Source organism: Melanaphis sacchari, unplaced genomic scaffold (genome assembly GCF_002803265.2).
Source record: "Melanaphis sacchari strain LSU unplaced genomic scaffold, SCAv2.0 Contig0_pilon_pilon, whole genome shotgun sequence".
Lineage (NCBI taxonomy): Eukaryota > Metazoa > Arthropoda > Insecta > Hemiptera > Aphididae > Melanaphis > Melanaphis sacchari.
Genome location: NW_020270366.1, coordinates 14,014,951 through 14,042,738, shown reverse-complemented (window position 1 = coordinate 14,042,738; position 27,788 = coordinate 14,014,951). Strand labels below are relative to the sequence as shown.

The 27,788-nt window shown below is 31.9% G+C and overlaps 1 protein-coding gene across 1 annotated transcript; it reads left to right on the top strand.

Annotated features, from left to right (window-relative positions):
- Positions 1 to 4,747: 4,747 nt before the first annotated feature.
- Positions 4,748 to 10,642, top strand: LOC112597422 (axonemal 84 kDa protein-like). Its single transcript, XM_025343471.1, has 5 exons — positions 4,748 to 4,903; positions 6,320 to 6,605; positions 7,406 to 8,246; positions 8,423 to 8,770; positions 9,850 to 10,642. The coding sequence occupies exons 1-5, from the start codon at positions 4,748 to 4,750 to the stop codon at positions 10,640 to 10,642; spliced, it is 2,424 nt and encodes an 807-aa protein (XP_025199256.1).
- Positions 10,643 to 27,788: the final 17,146 nt, after the last annotated feature.

The following is a 27,788-nucleotide window of genomic DNA, read 5'->3' as shown; positions in this document are numbered from 1 at the left end:
ATCAATTAAAATATATTGAATATATTGAATATATTATTCATGCAGACAAAATTGTTTTGAAATAAAATGATTTCAATTGAAATCAGTGTATTGTTGAAGTATTGAAAGGCAAATGTGTTTTGAATAACTAACACCTGAATTAAAAATGTATTTTAAATGTAAAAATCAATTACAAACATTAATATTATGTCTTTGGTAAAATTACGCCATTTTTTTTTTTTTTTTTTTTTATTGATCTTTCATAAAACATTAACTGCTTAGACCTTTAGTTACCTAACTAAATGTTTATGTTACAGTCGTTTCATGTCTACACGGTATTTAATAAAATACACAATTTTTAAAATGAGTTCGTTTTGTAAAAGATACTTTTTAGATTAAATACTCTTGCCAAATAATCAACCGTTAAACAACAACGCGAAGAACGATAACTTTAAAAGTTTTGGAGATGTTAATAGGCTGCAGCTCATGTTTACTCGTTAAAGGTCTTTAAAAAGTAGGCTTATAACCATCCATTATAAGACGAAGTATTTTCTGCAAGCCGTACAATTAAAAGTTGTTTATTGTTTAATATTAACTGAGCGTATGCGATATAATATATACATAGGCTGACATAATTGTAACGACGCAATTTTCTCAGTAAAATCACTATACGATCGACAAATTGTAAAAATCAAAATATGTTCACTCCGGTGAATTTTGCGCTTGTCATTTAACGTCTATAGACCGTATACGAATATTGTATATTATTAAAATTATAATCATTTTCGCGGAGTCCAGAAAGTCATCGGATGTGCTGCTACCGTAAACACTATATCATTATATTATATAAGCAATAATGTTGTATATTATCATCACATCACAAACTTTTGTAATTAATAAATTGTACAGTCAATAAAGTTGTCGTCGAAGCGGTACCTATTATACAACACGTTCGGTGATTTCACGGTAATCTATTTTCACGTGACGAGATAAAAAAAAAATAAATAGTCTGCGCAGTGTTTTAGATGCAGACGCTCGAGCTGTTTAAAACTTTCGACGACAAAACCGCTGCCTTGACCGTAATATAAATGCTCACCATCATAATATCATTATTATATAATTAGATATGTTTCGTGGATACAGTTGCGGTATAACATAATGATTATCAAACGACTGAGAACGTGCCACTTTTTTGGCCGAACGATTGCATACACTTAGAATTCAAAAATAACATTATACCCAAAAACTCAACGGTTGTAAAATAATTTACGTGCAACGATGCAATTTTATTTAATTACCCATCGAAAACATTTTTAAACTTGAAACATAATTCTCACAAAAAATAACAATAATTTATTTTGCTAAAAAAAGTTATATTTTATATACAGCGGGCTTGCGAACGTTATAATAATGTTAAGATTATAAAGTAATATTTGACAAAAAACGATTAAAATTTGTTAACGTAATTATAGCGGAAAACGATAAACATAAATAATTAAATAACACAAAACAAAATATAACGATTAACAAAATATATATGTAATCAAATAAAACGTTATATATAGTATATCATTAAAAAACAAAATAATTTCAATTATTTAATAGTTATAAACTATTAAATATAATACAAATTATAATTCTGAATAACGATAAACGCAAAAGTTGAATAATGTTTAAATTCTAAAAAACGATAAACTCAACATTTGTATACCGTTTTAATTGTTAATAACGTAAAACATTTTTTTTTTCAAATGCAAGCCCTGATTAAATATAATAATGATAATTATATATTTTTAAATTTTACTATTTTGTGTGTTTATAAATGCGGTGATTGATTTTTATAACTTTGTTCAGCCAAAGTTCATTAACGCTAAAAATGTATTTTTTTTTTTTTTTCTAATAGATTTTAATATTTATCTAGAACAGTACCGAATATCGAGTTCAATCGTTCAATAAAAGTTATTAAACATGATATAATGGAAAAAGATTGGGCATGTTTGATCTTATTACTAAAAATGTCATTTTCAATTGTATTTTATAAAATAAAATAATATATACTATAATAATATGATAGGTATGCTGCGTTTGGAACCGTGGAGACTTGCGCGCGCAGTTGACAATCTTCAGGAATCACTGCCCAAGATATATTATATATTTAGTATAATACTTAGGTACATATCAATAAATACTCGTACGTTCATCCTCTTCGTTTACGGATCGGGAAACCGCCATCGCGGTCGATTGTTCGAGACCAAATATATAGAAATAGAAAAAACTCAGAAAAAAACCACAGAAAATATGCCCCGACGATAATATATTGTTTAAAGCTAGGGAGGGACGGGCGTAGTGGAATTCTGCGGCAGCTGATGATAATAATAATAATATAGCGAGCATTGTGAGTCGTTAGCAAAGCGGAAACCGCGACGTCGCGGACAAAACGTCACCCAACAAAAGGAGACGGATTTTCGATCCGAAATCGAGCGGCAGATGACACGCAGACACGACCACATCGTACGACAAAAAAAAAATGATAATATATATTATATATATGCCCGTGTACGTATATAGGTATAATATGGTATTTAAATCATAAAAGGCCATCGAGGACAACAAAAACATTAGATGCCCCGTAATGATAGCTGTTTTCAACAGTGGTGAAACAAACATACGCACATCGATGGGCGGACGGATGACGGTACCTATATAGGAGTACGACATCGTAATGTTATGGGCAGGTAATCGCACGGGTACTACACATAATACGAAGGCTCGGCTGCGCGGTTTCGGCTTTAGTGGTGTGCGGAGAGGGTAGAACCAAAATGGGGTGGTGGTCGAGGGAACTGTGCAGGAGGAGAGATCTTCGAGAAATGGAAACCGATAAGGTTTCCGAAAGATCAAAGGCTAAGACCACATAAAAGACTTGCAGAGGTTTTTTTTTTCTTATCTATATCGTGCGGTTTTTTCTCTTACCCCAAAAAACGCCCCTCCCCGTCTATATAATACTTATATAAGCGCGTGTGTGTTTGTGTGTGCGTGTGTGTGTGCATTGTACACTCTTTCATAGAACCGTGTGTAAAAACAACTCTTCACACACAACGTCTGCCACGCACGTGAAATTGGAACTGTATACAACAATATTACACTGTCGCGCTGTAACGTTGCGTTATTATTATGCTGTCGACGTTCGGTTTTTTTTTGTTCGATGTTTTTCTTGGGTGTGTCGGCAGTATCGCGTATACTACCTCACCGTGGAAAAATAATAAACACGTCTCGCGGCCGCAAATGGTTACGATGATATTGTAATAACGACATAGCGACGGCTGATCGTGGGGTGCGGGAGGGCAAACTATCGGCGCGGGAGGCGTGAAAAATATTTTATAATAATATTTTGTGTGTTTACCTTTCGGGATCGTATCCCTGTGCAGATTTGTCGTGCGACTATGAGTTTTTTTTTTAGATGTGGTAACGGATTGTTTCACACCGTTTTTTTTTTTTTTTTGTTTTGTCCGGAAAAGGGTTGATACGAGTGAATAAGAATAACAATTGTATGTATATTGCCATATTGGTTTTATGTACCTACATTATAACCACTACATCTAGACGTAGCAATAACCACGCGTTATATAATATTGAGTAATGAGCCATGTATAGTCCTCCGTAGATATTTGTCATTTACAATATTAATGTGTTTATTATAGGTATGTTGAAAGATTATGATTGTCAAATGAAACACGTCAGTACTTTTTAAGAAAGTAAAATTAAACTTTATAATTTTGACCATCATAATTTCTAGAACGCGTATAACCGACATGTTCAAGTGTGTACAATTAATTAACTGGTTTAAGTCGGCCCCTCAAAAAATCTATTCCACATAAAATCGGCACATTCTAATAATGTTATAGTTAAAAAAAAATATATATTGTTCAATCAACCACCTTTAGAACATTTCAGTGATATTCTACAAATTTATCAATGTTGATAACAAGTACAGCAATATTGACAATATTGGAATATTTTGTTTTATTAAATTGTACAATTTAAACTGTTTTACATTTATGTCACTATAAATTTTCTTCGAGTATATGTTCGTATATAAACATACATTATAATTATAAAAAAGTGCACTATAATATAAAAAAAAAACAAAAGAATAAGAAAATATATAAAATACAAGCTATATTATATAACCAATTGTACATTAAAGTACCTACTTCGGTTTAAAATTATAATATATAGAGTTTTAACTGTTGTACAATTTATTTTTCAACAATTTCTATTATTTTACTTTTCTCATCCGTTTAAACGAAATCTGGCTAATTGTTTAGTACTTCGTTAAAAATTATTATTTATATTTATAACTTTTATTACATATTTTATGAATTAGAACATGTTTGGATGAAATAAGGATACAATAAAAAAAATTCAAAACGTTACATTTTATTCAACTCTTTTTGGTTGTTTACTTTATTATCATATTGTCTACGTTTTTTGAGTTCAAAGTATAAGCGAAAAGACATTTTTATTTTTATTTTAAAATATTTTTAAGAATCATGTATGATTAGACTATGTACAAAATTTCCCGATTTCCCGGTGGGCTCATACACCGTTGAAACGATTTTTTTTCGATTTTTCAAAAAAACAAAACGATTGCCTACGTGTTGCCAAGCGACCGTTTTATGCGGATATCTTAAAGTTAAATCAATACACAAATGAAAATAGAAATATATATTTTTCGTAAAATATAAGCAAAAGAACTTACAAATTTAATATGGCGAAACGTTTAGATGGAAAAATTAAAACACCCAATAGTGGCCCAAATTTTAAATCCAAGTCAGATTTGAAACAAGTGGAACAAATCAGACGAGAAGAAAAAGCTTTACTAGAAAAACAGAAACACAGAGAGTTAAAAGTCTTAGAACATCAGGTAAATTAATATACATTACTTTCGTAATATAAATATTTTTACTTATCATTTTAAATTTATTAAATTGTACTTTATGGTACTATGTAAATAATCAATATTCCTCTTATATACAATATTATAAATTATGTTATTTGACTATAGTAAATATAAACTATACGTACTTATTTATTAACATATTATGATAAATTATGGTTTTTTATATTTAAAATTTTTAAAATAAAATATAATTTAAACTATTTAAGATATTAATTAATTTTAATTAAAAAAAAATTTGAACCTTCGCTTTAACTTTTAAAGTACTTTATCTTAATATCATGATAGAATATGTATACATTACATATTATAGCAGTACTCCAGTAAAACCATATTTACTATACTATCTATTATATATATTATATGATTATAATATTACATAAAATAAAAAATATACATTGTAAAAAATAAAATTAACTGCAATTATACGTTATATAATATATTAAATTAGATGAATAGTAGATAGATATAATTAATAATCTAGTATTAACAAGTATAAGTAATAAAATATAAGACTGTTTTCATTTATTATTTAATCCCAAGTACCTAGATAGTGCCTAATTAAAAAGTAATCCACAAAGTATTGTTTGATATAATTTATTGTCAATACGTTTTATTATTTAAAATATACTAAAAAAATTTAATTTCTGTACCTACTTTAATTAACATCTGACAAATTGTATTAATCAATCTATTTAATATTCCATAAGAGCTCTAACAATGAATTAGTTCGAAAAAGTTTAGAATCGTTCGTCCTAGAAAATAATTAAGAAGTAAATTAATATTTTAACATGTTGAAGTTGATAAAACAAATATTGTTACAATAGTTATATATTTTATTAGGTTAAAAGTTGATTTTGGTAGTTTTGACTTTTGTAATAAATATGAATTAAGATTTTAATTTTAATTATACATTCTGAAGTTAGTAAAAACTATTATTAATATTACATAAATACAAAAGCGGTTTACACAAATAAATTTAAATAAATGCATGTTAACTTTTAAAGTTAATTCAATAGTAATTATAAGTGTTACTGTGTTATCATTATTATTTATTTATTTATTTTTTTATAAGAACTAACTATATGATAATAGGATAGAAAGATACTTTATCTCTTTTTTTGTTGTGATGTATTATACAAGTAAAATTATATATTTTAAAAATGATTGGTATGAAGTAACCAAATAACTATGATGTATACATTTCTTTTGAATAATTTAAATTTAAATTCAGTACCATCAGCTACTGAATGCTTAAGTTTTTATAGAAATGTTACTTTTTTTAAATTAGTTCTTAATTATATAAATAATTATTTGATACTGATTGTATAAATTAATGTACCTATTTATTCAGTTTAATTTTAGATAAAATATTTATTACAGCTCCGTGAAGTACGATTAAAACCCATTTGTGCCATGTTAACGGAATTGTCACGAAAAAAATATGAACACGACCGAAAGTATCGTGAACAATTAGATTGGGAGCATTGGATACGATGTGACGGCACTCCCAATCCTCAAGTTGTGCAGGAACTGAATACGTATCTGTTTGTTGAGAGACAAGTTTTTCATACTTGTGACGATAAAAACTCATATGTGGAAAAATGTTTAGAAATATTCAAAATTATGGACGCAGTAGACGACATCGTGGATTTACCGTTAGATTTCAGTGAGATAATATATGTATAACTTTATAAATGGGTATGGGATGTAAGAATTTTCATGGAAATATTTGATTTTTCGAAAATATTTTATTATCTCTATCTGCATCAAATATTCATTAGGTGACAACATTATCAAATTATTCTTTTTATTTTAATGTTAGTATATACCTAGCAACCAAAGAAAAAGAAAATTTTAATGTAAAAAAATAATTATCATATTATATGTAAAATATAATAACATATGAACAGGAGTATATTGGAGCTTGTAAGATAATATACGGAGTATATTCTTATAGGAATATTTATAAAAAAAATGCGGACCTATATGTGAAAAAATATAAATATTATAAGTTTATGGTGAATGGCAGACAATGAATACATTACTTTAATTTAATCATAAATAAAACTGTTATGCAACTAGATCGTCTATTGAAAAAATGTACAGGATAAAAATACATTTTTATTATTCACACATTATGAAAATAATTTGTATATTATTCTTGTTCGTGAGATGCTGTAGAGAACTAAGGAGTATTTAAGCGACAAAATTATGCTTTCTGATTAATTTTTAAACACAAAGAGAAAACATTTTTAGATACTTATATTTTAGAAAAATGTGTGGTTTACTCAAAACATTATTTTTTAGTTACCTACATCTAAGATTATTAGTGTATACATTTCTATACAAATACAAATTTAAAAATATGAAAAATGTATGTATAACATATTTAATAATAAAATTAAGATAAAAATATTGCTATAGAGAGATTTACTATGAGCATAATCAACAATTCGTTTGTTCTAGATCAGTTTAAATTACAATGTTTCCGAGAAGCCAGAGATAATTTAGGAAGGCTACTGGTAGAAATCGTGTATGGAATTAGTTACCACCTGTTGAGTGATTACGATCGCAGAATGGATCCTATAGATTTAGAAACTGTTGCATATCGAAACTCGTGCGAAGCATTTGCTGTTGGCTTACACGTGGTGTGCCATAGACCCAGGTTGTTGACTGACGACCGACCTCCACCAAAATGTGACTTCCCCGAATGTCTTGTCATGGTCGATGTTCCACCACAACTATCACAACAGTACATGGCAGTAATGGCTTTATGGCTACGCTGGGACCCTTTTACTGATAGAATGGCTGAATTTGATGTCTCAAAATCATTTGAAATGGATACCCGAGATCTGTGGCAGTACTCTGAAGATGTATGGAAAGAACAGAACCAGATAGTACAGTTAATTAATGAAAAGAAGGAACGATTAAGTAAAAAATTGTGGATGGAAAAAATGGAAGAAAAACTTAAGGCGTTTGCGGAGGTAGATCGAAATAGTTATCCAGAAGATCTTATAACATATTTGGATGAACTTGAAAAAAATGATCCTTCTACTCGTGTTTGTTCAACAACCAATTATGTAGATAATGAAGATAAAGAACGAGAAAATCATCAAGATGATAAAGGCGATATAAAAGACGAACTTCAGAAACTAGTAGAACCTGAAACCACGAAGCCAATTCATAATAAAATTGATATCGGAAATACTCCAAGTCAGGAAATAGAAAAGAGGCAATTGGAACAGATAGAAGATATTTCTAATTCATTAAAATACTCGGAGAAACCCAATGAGCTCAATCCTAGAAGGTACAAATTTCATCTATTATCAGTTAAAACTATTAAATGAAGACTTGATTATTTATTTTTGTTGTCCTATTAACTTTAAATTATTGTTAATTTAAAATTCAATCGCTGTTTGACACTCAATAAAATATTGTATAAACAAATTACATACAAAACATCTTAAAATATATAACTTTTAGATATTGGATTATTGGCGGAGCATTTAACGTGGAAATGTGGAAGCTTCCTATGCAGCCCGTTGAATTCGAAGACGGATCAGTAGGCGTGTTAATTGTCGGACCCACTGCACTTCAACCCATCGATTATCATGAAAAATACGAACCGATACAATTATCCATGGGTTTTTCATCCACATCGTCTGAAGACGAAGAAACTGATGTAAAAAAACAAAACCAAGAAGCACTTAAGAAACTTGCGCTGATAAATATCAAGTTGCCGGAAAATGTGCTTTGGTTTGAAAATCCCAAACCAGCAATGTGGAACGAAGACAAAAAAAATTGGACAACTGAATTCATATACGATATCAGGTAATATTGTAGAATAATAATTTCCTACCCATATAGATGTATTACTATAAATCACGATCATATAGAGAACAATTTATAAATAAAAACATAAATCACAATTCAATATTTTGTTTACACGGCGCGTCTAGTATGTCAATCTTGTAAATTATAGTAGTTATGTTAACATTTAGGTGTCTCAAATCTAAACTATCTTAATTTAGTTGTTCTTAAATTCGATCACTACTTCAGCACTTATATTATATTTTTAATACTCAATAGTAATATATTTTATTAAATTAATTATAAAATAAAACTTAATACAATATTAAAAAGATTTTGTCTTAATTTTAATATATTTAATTGATGATCGAAAAAATACTGCATCTCATTGAAAAAAAAAACACTATGGAAATTTAGAGTATTAAAAATCGTATCATATATATAAAAATACAATTTATATTACATACTAAATTCATACAATTATAAAAAAATAAATATTATATATCAATAAATTTAATACTATATAATTAGTACTAGGTTTTAAATAAAAAATAAAGTTGAAATTTTAATCTTCACATTTTCCAAAACAACCGTCGTACATTAATTTCTTTACAATCTAATTTTCTCCAATGGTCCGTATCGAACACGTTTCTTTGCAAACACTCATAAATATTTCCTACTAAATAAATAAAATGCACATAAAATCACAGAGAACCGTATCCCTGGCTTAGACTTTACCGTAACACTGTTACACGTAACTTGTGTGACGTCATATACGTGTGCATCGAAGTCGAATAATAATGGACAATCGTACGTAGACGTTAAATTCATCCCGTCGTCTATCGAATCTCTCAAGCCTCCCGCTCGACTGCAGTAGACAGGGCGCCTAATCTATTTTATCCTCGTTTACGACTTCCTCACAGGTAAAAATCGATTCTACTACGCTCATGCCTTTAGTTTAACTTCAAAAGTACTATAAAATTTCACTCGGGCGCCTGTCTCTCGCCATAACAATGTCTTGCGACACACCACTGGCTCTTCGTCCTTCACCCCATGTGCGTTGCACCGACTCGCTGTGACGTTACGATTGCTGTCCGTAGATTCAACGAGGAGAAGCAAATGGTATCGTTTCGGGCTGGCCGGATGGGTTCGTTCGGGCTGGCCGTCAACCGGTACACGAACTTCCCGTTTCAGTCGTGGGAGATACGGCCGGAAGGTAGTGGTGAAGACGCCGGCGTCATCCTGTCGGTGACCGCAGCCACCGTGCTGGTAGAGTTCGCGGTGCGCGAAGACCAAGCCGCCATGGTGCAACTGCAGAACGCCACAACGGTGGCGCTGCAGGAGATGATCGGCGTGTACCATCGGCCGGACAAGTTGATCCGGTTACTGCGTCGCGGCGGCGTCAACTTGTTTCCGGAACCGGACGCTCGGCACTACGTGGACGGCCGCCGACCGCCCAAACACGCGGTGGCCGAGCGACACGCATACCGTTGCATGGCCGTGCTCAGCGGGACGCACCAATTCGCCGCGTCCCGGTGGAACGTGCACGCGCCCTTCGACCGCATGGTGATGCAGATGAAGGAGACGCAACCCGCCGTCGAGGCGGACGGCGGCATCGAGACACCGTCGACGACCAGTGGACAGGCCAGCGTCGCCCCGTACAAGATGGTTATGGTGACGCCGGAACGGGCTGTGCTGCTCAAGTGCACCGAGGTCAGCCAGGTGTTCTCCGAGGAACCGCTGGAGAAGCCATCTGATGTCACCGAGGCCGGTCAGCAGTACGCGCCCGACTTGTTGACGCTGGTCGGTCGTGAAACTTCCGGCGTAGACTTCAAGGCCACCGAAACGCTATTTTATCTGATGGACAAGATCAAATTTCTGAGTTATTCTTAAACGTGTGTGTGGGCTGGGCAATCGTATGGACGATTTTCGCACTAAGCTAGCGTCATAGTCTTATCGGTTTGGCTCAAAACCGTCTTAAAACGTTAAAGTGATATCGAATATTACGTCTAACAAACAAAAGTGCAGCCCACGTCCGATGGGGCTTATTTTGATTTAAGATATTTTTAATAGTTGTAAGCCAGTTGTGAAATACCAAAAATGTAAATAACGTTTTTAAAAATAATACATACATATAGGTCTATAACTATTACTATGAGAGTTTTTTTTTTTAAATTATAATATCGAAAACACCCGACCAGAGAACACACATAAAGTCATCGTGTATTTAATTATTCGACAATAATAGAGACATTTACTTTATATTCTCACTGCGAAGTAATGCACCCCATATACGCTTTATAAAACGTTAGTAAACGTATTAACATTATGTTTTTTTATGCCTAATTTATTACACCGTACAATAAAACCTTTGTATTGTATTATATATACATACAATCTTTATGATTTTGTTACATTTTATAAACCGTTAAAAACCCAAGGTGGTGATTTACATAGTTTAAGAGCATAATTCAAATATTATTATTCATAAAATATCGTATTCTTATCGTTTCTAGTGAATATTTAACTATTTTGAGGAATTAAAGTTAATGTTTTCTAACACAACAACTTGCTGGAAAAAAAGTTACAAACGAAAAGAAAAATCGGCTAGTATTAGTATGAACAAGTTTACTAAAAGTTAAAATTGTGTAAATCCGTCACTAATACCTACAAGTCATCGCTTTATGTAATATTGTTATACAAAGATTATAGTAATCGTTGCGATTCGATCACATTTTATACCCGCAAACGTGTTAAACATGATACAATAATGACGTTATGTATATTATTCCTTATCGAAAAGTTCCGGTCATCGGTTTAATACAAACATACCGTAAACCTTATTATCTAGTGTTGTATATTCATATTTGTGACAATGTTACTTCGTACGAAACACTGTAGGTTGGTTAAAATACAAAAACGAATGTCATATTATTATATTTGATGCATATGGAAACTCCGGATATCCGTACAATATATATATATTATTTTACCCTTGAATATAATTTCATACAAAAATCATCGATGTAATAACCATTTAGGGTGAGATACTCCGTATCTTATATGTACGACAAAGTAACAGTATAATACAAGGAAAATCGCGAACAATTCAGTAAACGACCGGAAATGTGCCGAACACTGGTATAGTGCCGAATTATAATGGTAACGTATGCACACGATGATGAACGGCTGGTGCGAGTCGGATGACTTAATCTCGGTGGCAGTGGTTCGGAGATAAGGCGGCCCGCGGTCGGCATCCCAGTACGACGCTATTAATCACGAACGTGCGCTCCCTTTTCCCACAAAAAATTTATACATATATATATATAAATAAAAGGGTTAATAATTAAACCAGAGAAACCGTCCAGCCCCGCACGCGCTCGTGGCGGTTATTTACCGATAGACGATGAAATATTATCGCGGTCTCTGTGCCTTGTATATATTATTATCTTACGTATTATATTAAATCCGCAACGATAATAGGACGCGTGACGATTTTAATAACGAGATAAACAGAGAGAGAGAGAGAGAGAGAGAGAGAGATGCGTTACGATATAATATGAAAATAAAATATACGTAAATAATATCATTGATGTCGAAAATTCGGTCCGGTAATCGTCTAGTGGTTTGTTCGATTATTTATGACAAGGTTTTATTTTGGCAAGTTCGGAAATTCAACCCTCCGCACACAAAAGCCAAAATCGGGTACAGTATGGTGGGGTGGTCGGATACTGGTCTGATGAAAACCTAACCGGCTTCGGTGATTCACCTATACTGCTTAATACTTATAGTGTATACTGTATTATCACTATATCGTCGATTGCATGGTTTATTGGTCGTACAAGATTGTACTCTGTACTGAGTCAGACATTTTTTAAGGTCTTGAAAATAACCAACCACTTTTAAGATTGCACAATGCAGACGATTTTTTTTTCTGACATACCATATACGATTAATTCTCGATTTTCACTCTTAAATTTCTACTCTCATTTACTAAACCGTAAAAGGACACACAAGTGAATCTCCGTCGTTTGATCAGTTAAACCGCCGCGTATTCGACATCGCCGTCACTGCCGCCGTCGTTATCATTCGAGGAAAAATAATTATTATTAATACCCACTAAAAATAGCTACGCAAAATCCAAATATACCGATGAAATCACGAGATCCTACTGAATAACCACGTATAAACATCAAAACTGTACGTCAATAACCGATAAAGAAATACGCCTATAAAGATACACATTACATTTGTCGACTACGTGTCGACCGCGGTTCTGGAAACCCGACAACAGTTGTCGACTACATGTCGACCGTGGCAGTCAACGTGTTAACAATGGAAAATTGAAATCTTTGTAGAATATTAGACGCAAATTTCTAGACATGGACTTAATTGTATGGTACTATATATATATAATCAACAGTATTTTTTCAGACCTCGGCTAAATGATGCGCATGACTTTTATAGGAGAAATATAATAATGATAGATAAGTAGATAACGTATTATACTACCACACGCCATACCTCCCACAGCCATATACACGCGTGTTATTGTTATACAACGTTATATAATATCATATTATAATGGTAGGTGGTATTCTTTATTGAAATCGAATTCGGATCGGAGTCTGACGTTGACCGTATCGGTTTTTATTATTTATTATAATATTATAATATGATCGTGCGTTTAGGTAGGTATATATTAGTATCTGTCGCTTGGTTCTGCTGCCGGAGCTTTGGGCAAACCATCGGCCAGTAGAGATAGCGACGAAATTTTATGAACGCTAATATATTAAATTATTATTGTTATACATTGTGTGCGCCGCAAACACGTTTTGCTGTATCGTCGTGACCTATACGCTCCATACGAATTATTACTAATTTATATGTTAATTCAATCACTAAATCCAGTGCCTGCGTTTCGTCTATCATACAATTAGCCGCGATCGAATTAATTATGCGTCTTATGGCAGTGCATATTAATACGATAATAATGTACAGGCAATAATGTGCAATTTATTATACTTCTTATATTATAGGTAGGTATAATATGTGTGCCACGTTTTTGTATTGGACCTCCTTCCTCATGATAACGAAATTCGTCTCAGTTTATATTGCATACATACAAATGTATAAATATTATTTTATACTTCTGTACCCCTGAAAATGCGTATTTATATACGTGAATAATTTATGTGCCCCCGTGAGCTGTCAATTTTTTTCACTCAAACACGCCCACTATCGTACAATTTCATTGTTTACTGTAACATTCAACCAAGGTATTTAGGTATATCTATATGAACATCATACAAGTCGAGTGATATCTAGATGAAAATTGTGCATGTTTAATTCGACAACGCACTTAAGTTTAAAGTACCTCTATAGAATGAGGATAACATGTATTATTTTTATTTTTATGACGCGGTAGATTTTAGTTGAAAATAATAAACATAATTGTACTTGTATTGGTTGTGCATTAAAAGTATTATGTTTACGAAACGAGTAATGTATTATATACTAGGTATGTAAGCAATTGAGGCGTATTTTTTACATACTTAAAGGTATATGTGCGTAACAATAAGAGTAAATTTAATAAAATATCTATCAACGAAGAAAATAACTACAAGAGAAACGATATTAATTCAATTCGTTCGAGCTACAACGGAAACTTTCAGAAAAGGTCTTGTGTATAATATTATATTATTATGAACGTCGACTATTCGTGATTGTATATGTCTTTATTTATTGTGTTTTGATTTTTGGGCGATTGAGTATGACCCTTACTCGAAGTTATTCGAGATTTTATTCAATATCTGTATGTCACACGTATCTTATAAGGTATGAATTTCAAAAAATAATTTTTAAAAAACAATTCAACGTCACAAATTTTATTTTCGATCGAGGTCACCACTGGTGAGAATTGTATACGCGCTTACTTTCTCACAATTATTCGCTATACGCATGTAACGCTTTTTTTCTGTTTGATATACTTACACACACACACACACAAATACATATAAGTGTACCTAAGGTTCATTCGCAAATGTATGCGTGTGCTATATTTACATTCGTGAACTAACAGTATACCTATACATAATAATATATAACCGTTGTGGTTATAAAATTAGCAACTGGTTGTACGTATGTATGTGTGCGTTGTTTTCTATCTTCTTAATCGCTGCAATTTAATTTTTTCGCATTTTTTCCCCTTTTTGTTATTTTCCCTCAAGTCCGTCGGTATTATAATATCTATACCATCATCATCGATGTATGTTTTTAAAATACGCGCATCCGGCGAGTGGAGGTAATCTGCTGAGTTATGAGCCGAGAAAATGCAACTGACCTCGGTGGAAAAATGACAACGGGTTTACTGCGCATTGTGCCGTGGCAAAGCGTAATATTTTATGAAGACATGTTGCACGCACGCATACAAGTGTATATACAACAGCACCGCTGCAGTATCACAGTATATACACGAGTTATGTTGTTGAACTGGCTAAACACCAGACGAAACGTAGAGGAATGCGTAGCAGGTACATGTGTTTAACTTTACTAGATATTACACGACCATATAATAATAATAATAATTATTATTATTATTGTTATTATAAATTAACACTAATCTGCTCAATTCGTTTTAGAACGTATTGTATAGATTAGTGCTTTAATTCACCGCTATGAGCAGTCGGACGGCGGGTAAACAACGTTAAGGTACGTTAAGTATTATATTAGTATAGTATATTTGATAACATTCACAGCGAATAAATTTAGTTACCGAGATGCTCGCGTACTTTTTTCATCCCGTACGCGCACGATCGTGTTAACGTTTCGATAACCCATTTTGGTTTTTGCATCCTAAACCAGAGGCTTGACGTATGACACGTCCAATTTCCGATACTCCTAAACTACCGTTTGAATATTTGTAAACGTACAACGTTGTAACACGCACGTTTTCAATAGCACGCGGGTCTAATAATGTTATGTATAATATATTATTACAAGCGCATAAGCCCCGGTGGGGCTGAAAGTATTGTCGTAAGCGCAGCCCCCCTTCAACCCCTCGTACGGACGCGCCAAGTACGTCGTACCCTGCTGCATTTCCGACGAATAGAGGAGCAAACGATGCTCGACGTCATGTCTTACCGTATAGATGTTATACAATCAAAATATGATAAAAAAAATATTTTACACGCGCACGTGACGCATGCTACTTTAATATTATGCGTATTGTATAAATTCTGACATTCGAGACGGATATATATCATATTATATAATGTAGGTATATGATGAGTGAAGACGTGCGCCTAGTGAATTATTCAACCAGCCTGCAATACAATAATATGCGTGTTAGTGCAACGAAGATAGAGATATTGCCCGTAATGCTTTACCTAGAACATTTTGAAAATATGATTCAATGATCGTGGTGCTTGGTTAAAATCGATTTTTTTTTTCAATATAATTATACTATTGTATGATTTTTCCCACAGTAAATGCTAGAAGCATTAATGATTGTACAATTGTTTTGTTGATAAACGTGGTAACACGTTCTACACACATTCTAAATAATTGCGCATAATACAATTTGCTTTAATTTTTAATTCTAATTATAAATTAAAAAACGCTTAATCTTGGCGATATTTAAAGTAAAAAATAATATGATTAAATAGTAAGCAAAAATTAATTTATAAAAATAATTAACTTATTTAAATAATCATTTTTAATTACTTACACCTGTGCGAATTGTGTCTATCGTCCGTATAATATCTCTAGAATTATTATATAGGTCAAGTAACTATTTGACTCTGTGATATTTTAAAAAGTGATCTCATCAGCGATTGTTATTACAGTTTGTGACTGTTTTTATAGTATTTTTAAACCTTTATAAAAATTAAACGAAACTAAGTCGGACCAATAGTCCATTAAAATAAAAAATTTTAATAACAAAAAATAGATGAACCGTTAAGTCTAAAATCTTCAAAATGTATTATTGCATTACAGTGTTTTTATTATTGTATTGTTGTAAGTTTGTCAAATAACCGGCAAAATATTTAATCGCGGCTGTACAGAACTCGTCAATCCATCCACTCGAGAATAATCACTAGTATGAGTCATATTATTGTTGATTTTCATACAGGTATTTAGGTACTGTTCTGAAGTTCTATTGACTGCATTAAGAATGCGTGTGACTAAGTTTTCGTCACATAAAACTTGTACATTGTAAGTCGAATCACGTACTTTTTTTTCAAACAAAAACGTGAAATGTATTTTTCAGAAACAATAATATTTCGTCCGGTGTCAATACGAGTTAAGTCCGTAAATTTTTATCGGACGTCATTCGGTTCTCGAATTCATGGGTAAGTATTATTGCAGTAATTTAATTCGTTTTGATAGCTTTAATAAACATAAAGCTTTATTTAATTTTAAATTATGTTTTTTTTATAGACACGAAAGCAATTGCATCGACCGATTTAGTAAGAACGATACTGGTTGATCCATTTTATTTTAATACCTAAAATAACACTCGTTATTTTGATAAATTATAATTTCTTTGAAAATAAAAAATGTAATAACATTTTATATAATTGTATAAACGACAGTGTTACCTATGAAGTATTATTAAAAAATAATAGCCTTATTATTTATTTTTACATGCCGATTGACTATGACATACGCCTTAGACATCCTCAAAGTCAGAGAAGTATTGAGTGCTGCAGGTCTTTATCAGGCAGGATATTATGAGTATGGATGACTGATAACAAAGCAAAAAAGTTGAACAATGGATTAAATTTTATTCAACTCCAAAAAAATAATTAATTTCATTAAACAATTGACCTTAGCTTTTATAAAGCCTTATTTGAAAATGACCAAAAATTGGAATAACTACATACAATTTACCATTTGATCCATTGAAGAAATTAACAACAGAATTAGATCTCAAACATACATATCAGATTAAGGAAATCGAAAAACGCTCAATTTCCTGCAGCATTTGTAAAGTTGTAGTGATATTGATATTATCAGGGGTCGCTGAAAATAATGAAATTATCTTCCAATTATGCGATCTAGGTAAGAAAATACAAATTCAACGTGAACGTGGATATACGAAAGTCAAATTATAGCTATTAGCTGCAGAGAAAATGATCAAAGTAAATAATAAAATACAGTGACAATATTCTTTAGATGTTAATTCAAAATGATTTTTAACCGGGAAATAATAAAAGAGTAGACTATTTTGAAATTAATTAACGCGCTGTATTCAAAGTACTGAAAATTGATTGGGGACCTATAGATCCATCAAACATAATTTGTGTGACATCAAAACAAAAACAAAAAGGATTGCATAAGCTTTGAACATAATATGGTTTACTTAAAGGATGGTTCAGTCGTAAATGTTTGGAAAATCAACAACTCAATTTGTCATTAACGATCAAGTAGATAAAAATGTTGAATTTATAGTGTCAGAAATTATTATAAAATTTCAGGAAAGCAAGAATTTTTTTCTTATTCGTGTAAGGTTGCCAATCAAGTCAGAGTGCATGTTTTAAAAATAACATGCTATGTAAATGTCTATGTCATAATGGATTGTCGTGAAAAAATAAAAAATAAGAATATAATTTTATAATTATACTTTATAAGTAATACTGACATTTATAAACTATAATATACAATTATACTCGTATATTATAATAATATAATATAATTATATTTTATTATATTTTTTTGTTTTTTTTTTTTTTTCATGAAAAATAAATTAAAATATAATGTAATAATTATAGTATGATATGTATGGTGTATAAAAAATAAATAAAAATATAATATTATATAATTTATTGGCAAATAACAAAAATATATTTTTTTTTAATAATCACACAAAATACACAATATAGGTATTGTCCATTTCATGAAATCATGGATATCCATATAATGTATTTTCGTCAAAATTCATGATCTGTATGAATTTTACATTCTGAATATCCAACTCATAAAATGATTGAAACGAGTGTTTTCATTATATAAATGCGACATAATATATGTGAGTCATGATATAAAGAAAAATATAGATATCAAACTAACGTTTTATTCGATGAAGTCCAAAACACCGCGATTGTCAACCAATGAATAGAAACAATTGTTATCATTGCCACGCCGTGAAAAATCTTTCATTCATGATATTATTATTATTATAAATGTAAAAACTTAGTATTATTAATGTTTGGATCGTATCGATGTGTTATTGTTGGGCTCCGTCGCGTCGGCCGTTAAGTGAGTGTCCGTATACATACATAATACAATAATATTATGACCCTGAAACCGTTCCTAGACAATAAATCGTGTAGCATAATTTTGCGTGTCTATTGTCATTACTGTCGTGATTTTATCAGATCGGAGTACCTAGTCGTAAAATACCTACGACGACCGTCGGAAAGCGCACAAAAATAACCGATTTTCGTCAACCGCACTTAACTGGCTAACCTCATGGCAGCCAGTAAAAATTTGCATACCACCGCCACGGTAGGTACTTTTCAGCATTTATTTCATAAACGTCAACGGTTTGCGCTTTCGAGTCTAATAACTCAACGTAATTGTTATTATTATGATTAGTATGACTATTATGATTGTGCTTGATGGTCGGTGTTCTAAAAACCATCGTTTTTAAACGTCCGTAACGAATAAAGTTAAATGGAATGCGTGTTGATAAAAGTATAAAAAATACTGTAATTTAAGTAGGACTAAAAACCCAACCTGTTTTTATAACCTAAAACGTAATATCAGTTTTATTATCAATGTACAACTTAAAGTTAATAATTTGCAAAGAAATTTCCATCATGATTAAATAACATTTTATCAACTTAAATTAACTGTAAAATGTTGAACTGCAGTCACTGAATAATATTACTTTCAATAATGTCATGTATAATTATCAGAATATTCAAGTACCGTTTACATAAAATATCTACTACAGTTGTACTAGTGTAGTATAATATCTTAGATACATCAAGAAGCCTTAACTTTAGTTTAAAAAATGTACATTCATGTTTTCTTTCTTTTCTTTCTATTTTTTCTTATTTACAAGAAAGTACAATAAAGTTACCAGTATAAAATGTTGTTTGTTTCTTGAAATATAAATTAACATCAGGCTCGTGGAAATTGTGATAAATCTACACCGCATCGTCATGACAATGAGAGAGATTTAAGGAACAAATTCGCAAAGTAAAAAATGTCCTTTTAAAAACATATTTTTTTTTTTTACTTTAAGGGTTAATGACTACGATATTTTTACGTTTCATTAATCAGTTTTGTGTTATCCCCTTCAATGCCATTTTCCGGAAAAATGATTGTAACATTAAAAATACACTGACGAGTTTATATACAACTATATTGATCGATGGGCGCCGGATGTATAAATAACCGTAAAAATCTGAAAGTGGGGTTACGAAATTTTTTATATCATCAAAAAAACTTGAATGATATGATATTCAAAAAACTAATCTGATGAACTAAGCTATCGAATAACTATTTTCATATTTCAATGTTAAATGCAAGAGTCGTACATCGTTTACTTTTTAAGTTTGTATTAATATTTTTTTTCCCGTTAAAAATTGAGTGCTGACTATATTTTATAAGCTGCACAAATCTGTAAGTTTAAAATTGTTATTGTATAATGACGCGGGTATTGTGAATTTATTTTGAAATGCGATTCCCATCAGTGTTACGAAAAAAGTTTTTCGGCGTTAAAAATAAAAGCTTGTTCAACTTTCAGAATAAACTGAAGCGTTACATTGATAGTATAGTCATACTCACTGCTCAGTGTAATCGTGCGTTTGATAGATTTTTACATAAACGTGTATTATGTTTGAAATTTTTAAGGTACCGTACAAGTATAATGCCTGCCATAATATTATACATAAAGTGTCGCGTGCGTATAAACATATTGAATGCATTTTATACGGTATTGGTACTCGCGATACGTGATCTATTCAATAGCTTTCAGTGAATAAGAATAATGTACATCACAATAACGTTTTTATTCCAAAAAATAAAACGCAGGCTTGATGTAAAGGCCGCCGATGTAGCAAAAAATAAAACGTACACACGCAGACGACATAAAACAAACGAAATAAATATCTATGGGACGAGTGGAATAGTAAACAGAACGGACTAGGTAGTAATACGCTGCTGTGTAAACACATAGAGAGGCTGCGATATCGTATAAAACGGAGTATTATTAACACCGAAATCCTTAGCGCACGCCATACAGTGTGCATAAAGTATTATAAAAATCCGGTTACTCTTTTCGCTCACGTATTTTCACACCTGCCCGGACACAGAAGGCTGTGGATCTTGAGCTCCTCAGATAGGTTTTCGTGGAAATTACAATCGTTTTGGTGTACTCAGCTACTGTAATAGTAACAATAATAATAATAATAATAATAATAATAATAACAACAAACCAAAAACCTAAATAAACAACGCATAAGACGGGGAACAAATGATGGTGCAGCAGTGAACTCTCCCGTACTATCTATACGTATTTTATAATAGAGACACATATTATTTTATACGAAACGTGTATCGACGATAATCGAATTTATTTATTTATTTTTGCGCAGGGTTTGTTTAAACACTTAGACACACTCATCCCCTTTTTTTTTCGGACGACGGTGTGATGGACGGAGACGTACGTGTCTTCACTCGTTCGTTAATCATTATCGGTCGGATTTTCTCGGAGATGTTCGTATATTATTTTATTCATCATTTTTAGATTAATCCTCACCGTTTGTTACACATTGTGTGGTCGCGTACGACTTACACGTCTCGGAAACTGTAACGTCCGCCAAGTGTTCATCAAATGCTGCACATGTGTGCCCATTTAATAATATTGTATCTACAACACGCTCAGTGGTGATGACACGAGACTGTATCGACAATCCGATAGTTAGATGTGACAGCTAAAAAAAAAAAAAAATCGAAAGGAAAGAGTGTCAAGCACAGTGTGACGATAACGTGCATTCCGAACGCAGATCACCGACATGTGTATTTAATACAACGTTATATTATCAATACAAAGATAATAAACGATAGGCAAAAATGTCACTACCCACGGGGGGGGGGGGGAGAAAACGAAATAAGTGAACACGAAATCGCTACGGCGTTTCAACGTATAATAATAATATACTATTTAATGCTAATATAAAAGAGGTTATAGGTACCTGTGTCTCTGTACCTATGTATAAATATAATATCCGCGCGTCGTTCTCATTCCGCTTATAAGTTCGTTCGATATGTGATTCTAATCGGCTCGCCATTTGCACGCAACAATAAGTCGTCGTCGTTTGGCGCGCACACTTATAAAATTAAAAAAATATAAAATAAAGAGACAAAGTTCGTGTCTGTGCACGCATGTCTCGCGTAAGTATGTAGTACCTACTACCTACCTACCTAGATTCAATGTACGAGTATATACATATATACATAAATATTACATCGCATAATATATAGATCCTATCAAAACGCAGATCTCGTGCCCGATTGTGTGTGTGTGTGTATGTGTGTGCTGAGTAAAATTTTATTTTTCCCGCGGTATACTCGGAGCTTGTCGTCTAGTTCGCGCGAGACCAGAGATTTTCATCTATTCATATTATACACAAGCGGCGTGTGTGTGGACCGGACACGACGTACGCGCGGTATACATCACATAATACATAAAATGAGTATACGAATAGCCCCGGTCCAACGGGCAACGGTTATGATATTACGCGGGTTAAGATACGCCTATAATGCATAGAGACGACTGGCGGGAGGGCGCAGATGACCTGAAAACATAATATAATAATATTATCATAATATCGTATTAACCGATTCGACGTAAAAGCAGCGCGCGCTTCTTAGGGCATACATATTTAATAAACGTACATTTACATGTGCACACATAACTATAACGTGTACTGTACACGGACTGCCTTGGACATGATATCGAATGAATATGTACTTATGTATGAACATATATGTACCTGTATGCGAAGTACAGATACGACTGATACGGGTGTCCTCTGTAAAAGTGTATTTCGGTTTCGCACGCATTTGCATATTACATTAGTATTGTCGTATACACACCATATTATGTACGCAATAATAGTTATAAACGTGCCGTAAACTTGTGCGTGGGACTTATTGTGCACTGCGTATCGCGGGCGCGACCGTTTTTTGAATTATTGAAACGCTATTTTACCCCAGTTCACCGTTAAATAAAATACGAACTGTCGCTTCGTCACACGAAGGGAGAAAAATCGTTTAGCCCGGACCGCTGTTGCAGGTGACGCCGTTCCGATGATCTGCAGGGGATAACTAACTTTACCTATATATACGTTATATACCTATATATGTACGGGGCTGATAGGCGCACACAGAGAATCGCAAACATTTGTCGTCGCGGACTTTCTCGACAATAAACTATTTAATAGACTCACATCATACACAATATATTATCTACTAGATAGTATATACTGTGAGTCTATAGCGGCGTGCATGCAGTCCATATGCGATTTGGAATATTCTTAACTCATGGCGATCTGCATGCACATAGATGTATAATGCGTATGATGGCTGTATACAAATTTGATTTTTCGCAAATATTAAAATGCTACAAATGATTTAAATTTTAAAATTTAATAAACACAAAAATCATAGCCTCTCAAATGGACTGCAGGCATTGAACGTTTTTCATTTAATATCAAAATTAACGACCATTTTTAACATAAAATATGACTCTTTGGACGAGCAGTCTATACAGATTGGAATAGACAATTAAACCTAGGTTTTGGTTATACCATATAAGCGACACTACGCAGACACCGCAGTTACAAAGCCGCTATACCGACGACGACCACCGGTCTCAGCTAGGACAGTCCTATCTTTCGCGAGCACATAGATTGCAAAGATCGCTGTTACAGACTTTTACTCGTTGCGAACCCGTCGACGATACGATCGCCAATCGCCGCGGCCATCGTCGAAAAGTCAATTAGATTAATCCATGTAAAAATCGGACACGTGCGTGCTTCTAAAATATAAAGTAGGAGGCGTATACGCATGGCATTAATATATATGGGTATAAATATATATGTGTGTCGGGCGAACGTTTTGTTCGGCCGGAGAACGATCGGTGACAATAAATCATGGGCTCGGCCGCTATTAGTATAATATCGCGTTCCGGCTCCGCGTCCTGCCGTTTTTAATCCTCCGCAGCTATACAGCGATTCACCTCGCGCGTACACACGTAGGTATAATATAATTTCCAAACGGATGCTAGTTAGGTATTTATTTTTTTTTCTCCCCGTCCGTCGATTCGATGTTTTATGCAAAAGAGTCCGATAAGATTAATTGTCGCAAATAATATATTACTATGTCGGCCGTGTGTATGCTTTTATATACATATATATATATATATATATATATGTTCGTATCGTGATGTATAAAATATACACGCGTACCCATGAAGTACTGGAGTATTTCGCGTTTCGATCGACCGAATGATCGGGGTGGTTGGGTTAACGAGTGGCGAAGTGGGAGGTGAAGTGAAGATAGGCGTTTTCCGTTGGTGCCAATTTTTTTTCCGATTTTTTTTTCGGTTTACAGCTGCGCTTATGCAAATTTAATCTGGATTGGAGTTCGTGCTTAGTAAATCCTTTTTTTTTCGTTTATTGTTTCCAAGGAGTAATTTAAAAACAAACTCCCCAATTGTGTTTGTATAGGATGATTACAGGGGTCCGATATCTGTAACAGTGGTAAATAGAAACAACAGTCCGCGAGAATAGATTATATATACATATAATACACATGTATGTATATATAAATTTATTTTATTTAATCCGACGACAACCCGAGTTTTTGTCATTTTCGTTCGACCATTTTGTGTCAATAGGTACTTAAAAATATCAAAATATGAGTATTTATTATAAATTCATACTAGCCAATATTAAAAAATAGGTATCAAAATATAAAAGGTTATCTGTAAATTCTTTTAAAGTTGTAGACGGAATTGTAGTTTATTTTATTTTATTAAAATATGTTTTGAAACCGGGAATTTAGAACGCTCTCAGAGTGAGAAACTAACATATATTGATGCTATTGACAATTATATGTATAGGTATTATAGGTACTATATGGTGTTGAAATACATAATTTTCATTTCTGTGACACAGTTTGTTATTATAAATAAAACTTACTTACGTCGAATAACATATTTTTAAATGCACGTTTATCATAAAAGTTTATTAACGTATACTATAAGATCATATAAAATATATTATGTCCGACGTTGAAATCCGATCGCCGTCTGCTGCTGCCAATTTGGTAATTCTGTAAGTTTCAGCCAAATCACTTGCAAATAGTCAGTCCGAAAAAGAATACTGCAATTTGTTCAGGTCGATCATAAGACAATATGCATCAATACCTAATAGTGTCGTCTTCGTCACCTAACCTTTGCGGGCCGGGTTAAACAGGACGTGGCAATGAACAACTTCATTGATCCACCAAGAAAATTATAGAGTTCAATGCCGAACATTTTCATGGCGCTTGATGCAACCGAAAAAACCGAATTTGAGTGCATTCCGTTGAAAGTTTTGGCTGAGATTGAAAACGGAACAACAATTTCCTGTGAGCACACTTGTTTAGATCCTGCAATTACCAGATGCAGTGCTGGAACAGAACTCTCGGTAACAACGGTCGAACTTAAAAAACGCCGTTCGTTGTGGAAAAGGACAAAACAATTTGTCCGTTTCATGTTTTACTGCGCAAAAAAATAATATAGTAAGTTTATAATGTCCGAATTTATGATTGTGCGTATAAGTTAAAATAAAAACCAGGTAGCTATTTAATATACTAGGATAGTCATTGAAAATAGTATTGATTTTCACGAATAAATGTTTTGTACCCTATGTTATTTGATTGGTTTTTATTTAGTGTATTATTATTTATTACCAAATAAGGCCAATACGCATTTATGAAATATTGACTTTATATTATTATTATATAGATAGGTGTCTACTTCTAGTATTTTTATAGTCTTACATCTACGTATTAATCAAATTGAATTAATAATTAATTATGTAATAAGTAATAATCAATGATATTTAAAAATTAGAATTTAGAATTTCAGAGCAAGTACTAAATAGTAAACATTAATTATTATTATTTAATATTTTTTTTTCTAATAGATATGTTATTATTGCTGTTGCTGAATCTTCTATTTTGACTTTGTAGCATATACTTTGTTATGTGTATGAGTCTTCGCAATTCGTAAAAGGATTTTCTAACAAATTGCACAATTTTTACTTTGAAACAAACATTTTTTATCCGTAGTGATTTAATAGTTAGTATTAACTTGTCTTACATGAAAGTAAGTGTGCAATAAATATGAATAAAGTTTTATTTTGGATTTGAACCTGCAAGAATTTTAATATAGATACTAATTTAATAATAAGTATTGTGCCCAACAATGTAATTAAGCCAAATATTATGAACTATTAACTAATAATAACATCAAATGGTAACTGGTCAGGCCATTGTACATTTATAAATGTAATTATAATTCACCAACAAGGGATGGGTTATACCTACAGAAATGTCAAATCGTGTAGTAGACCTTGATGATTGCTGTGGAAGATTTAAAATGAGATAAAGAGGAAGAGGGATTGCAAAGCTTTCAATTATTATTACGTAAGTACCTACCTATTATTATATAATTACGATCTAAAATATCTTAAGTTGTGGGATATAGTTATATAGTTAGATGACTTAAATAAGCATTTTTAACATTTATTTTTTATAGATTTTTACAAGATGAACCAAATTATTTTAATAAGGTTATTATTATTATAATTTAACTAACTGCAGTGACACAATATTGCTTAATTAGATTCATAACTATTCAACCTTTTAATCTCAAACTCAATACAACAAGAAAAAAAAATAAAAAATAATATTAGTTACTTGAAGAATAAGGACCAATAATGTTAGTTAGTTTAAGGAAGTAGGATATATCCACTTTTCTTCATCATTGCATCACTCAGAGATTCGTCGTTTTGAATAACTTATTAGTTGTTTTTATTGTTTGTAATTTATGGAAAACGTTTCAATTTCAATTCACCCCTCATATAGTCATTTCCTTTTTGTAAACTGGTATACACGTAAATAAACAACTGTTCTATTTTAATTCTTAACGATACTTGTATACATATCACACACTGCGTTCCCGAATCCTTAACCATAACTCTACTCATTTAAGTTACGTCTGACATAAATTGAAAAATAATAATTAGCATAAAATGTCTACGCCTCAAAGGAAATATATATACCTAATATTGTAAAATTATTATATTTTTTTTTGATCAAGTTAGTATAGTATTTTTGATTACGATTACCGGATGTAGTATGAGACAATAATGGTATACGGTCCTAAAATTAATATTCAGTGCATATACAGTAATCATAATCAAAGACCTAAAAGAATACATAATTTTAAATGGTTTTCAAAATTGTTTTGGGTTAAAAATAGTGAAACAATGATAAAAAAAAAAATAGATGTATTTGAAATCGTTTTTTTTTTCAAATAATTATTTGTAGTAGAATTGCATCGATTTATAGTTAAACATAAATTGTTTACTAAAAATTAAAACTGATAATAACACTGGTAACTGGTAATCTTCTTTTGCCATGTAAAATAAATTATACACAATGCAACAATGCACTTAATACATATTATATGTATCTTTATTATTAATTTTTGAAAAATTGTAAATAGACAATAGTTTACTATATATTATGTGTAATTATACTATGGTTTTTTTTTTTATGAGCAATTTTAATACTTGAAAAACATAAAATTTTTCATTTAGCAGAGGTAATATACCTACTTATAAAATTAGGGTAACACAATTTATGAATAATTATGACAAATCCGTTTACTTTGGCAATAAATTATACAACTTTCAATAAATTTCAATTTTGTTATTATTCTAATAAAATATTTGGTTATTCAATT

Excerpts from the sequence above, each read along its gene's own strand:
- LOC112597422 (XM_025343471.1), top strand. The coding sequence starts at position 4,748 with ATGGCGAAACGTTTAGATGGAAAAATTAAAACACCCAATAGTGGCCCA. Across the intron at positions 4,904-6,319 it reads TAAAAGTCTTAGAACATCAG|CTCCGTGAAGTACGATTAAA; the intron begins GTAAATTAATAT and ends TATTTATTACAG. Across the intron at positions 8,247-8,422 it reads AATGAGCTCAATCCTAGAAG|ATATTGGATTATTGGCGGAG; the intron begins GTACAAATTTCA and ends TATAACTTTTAG.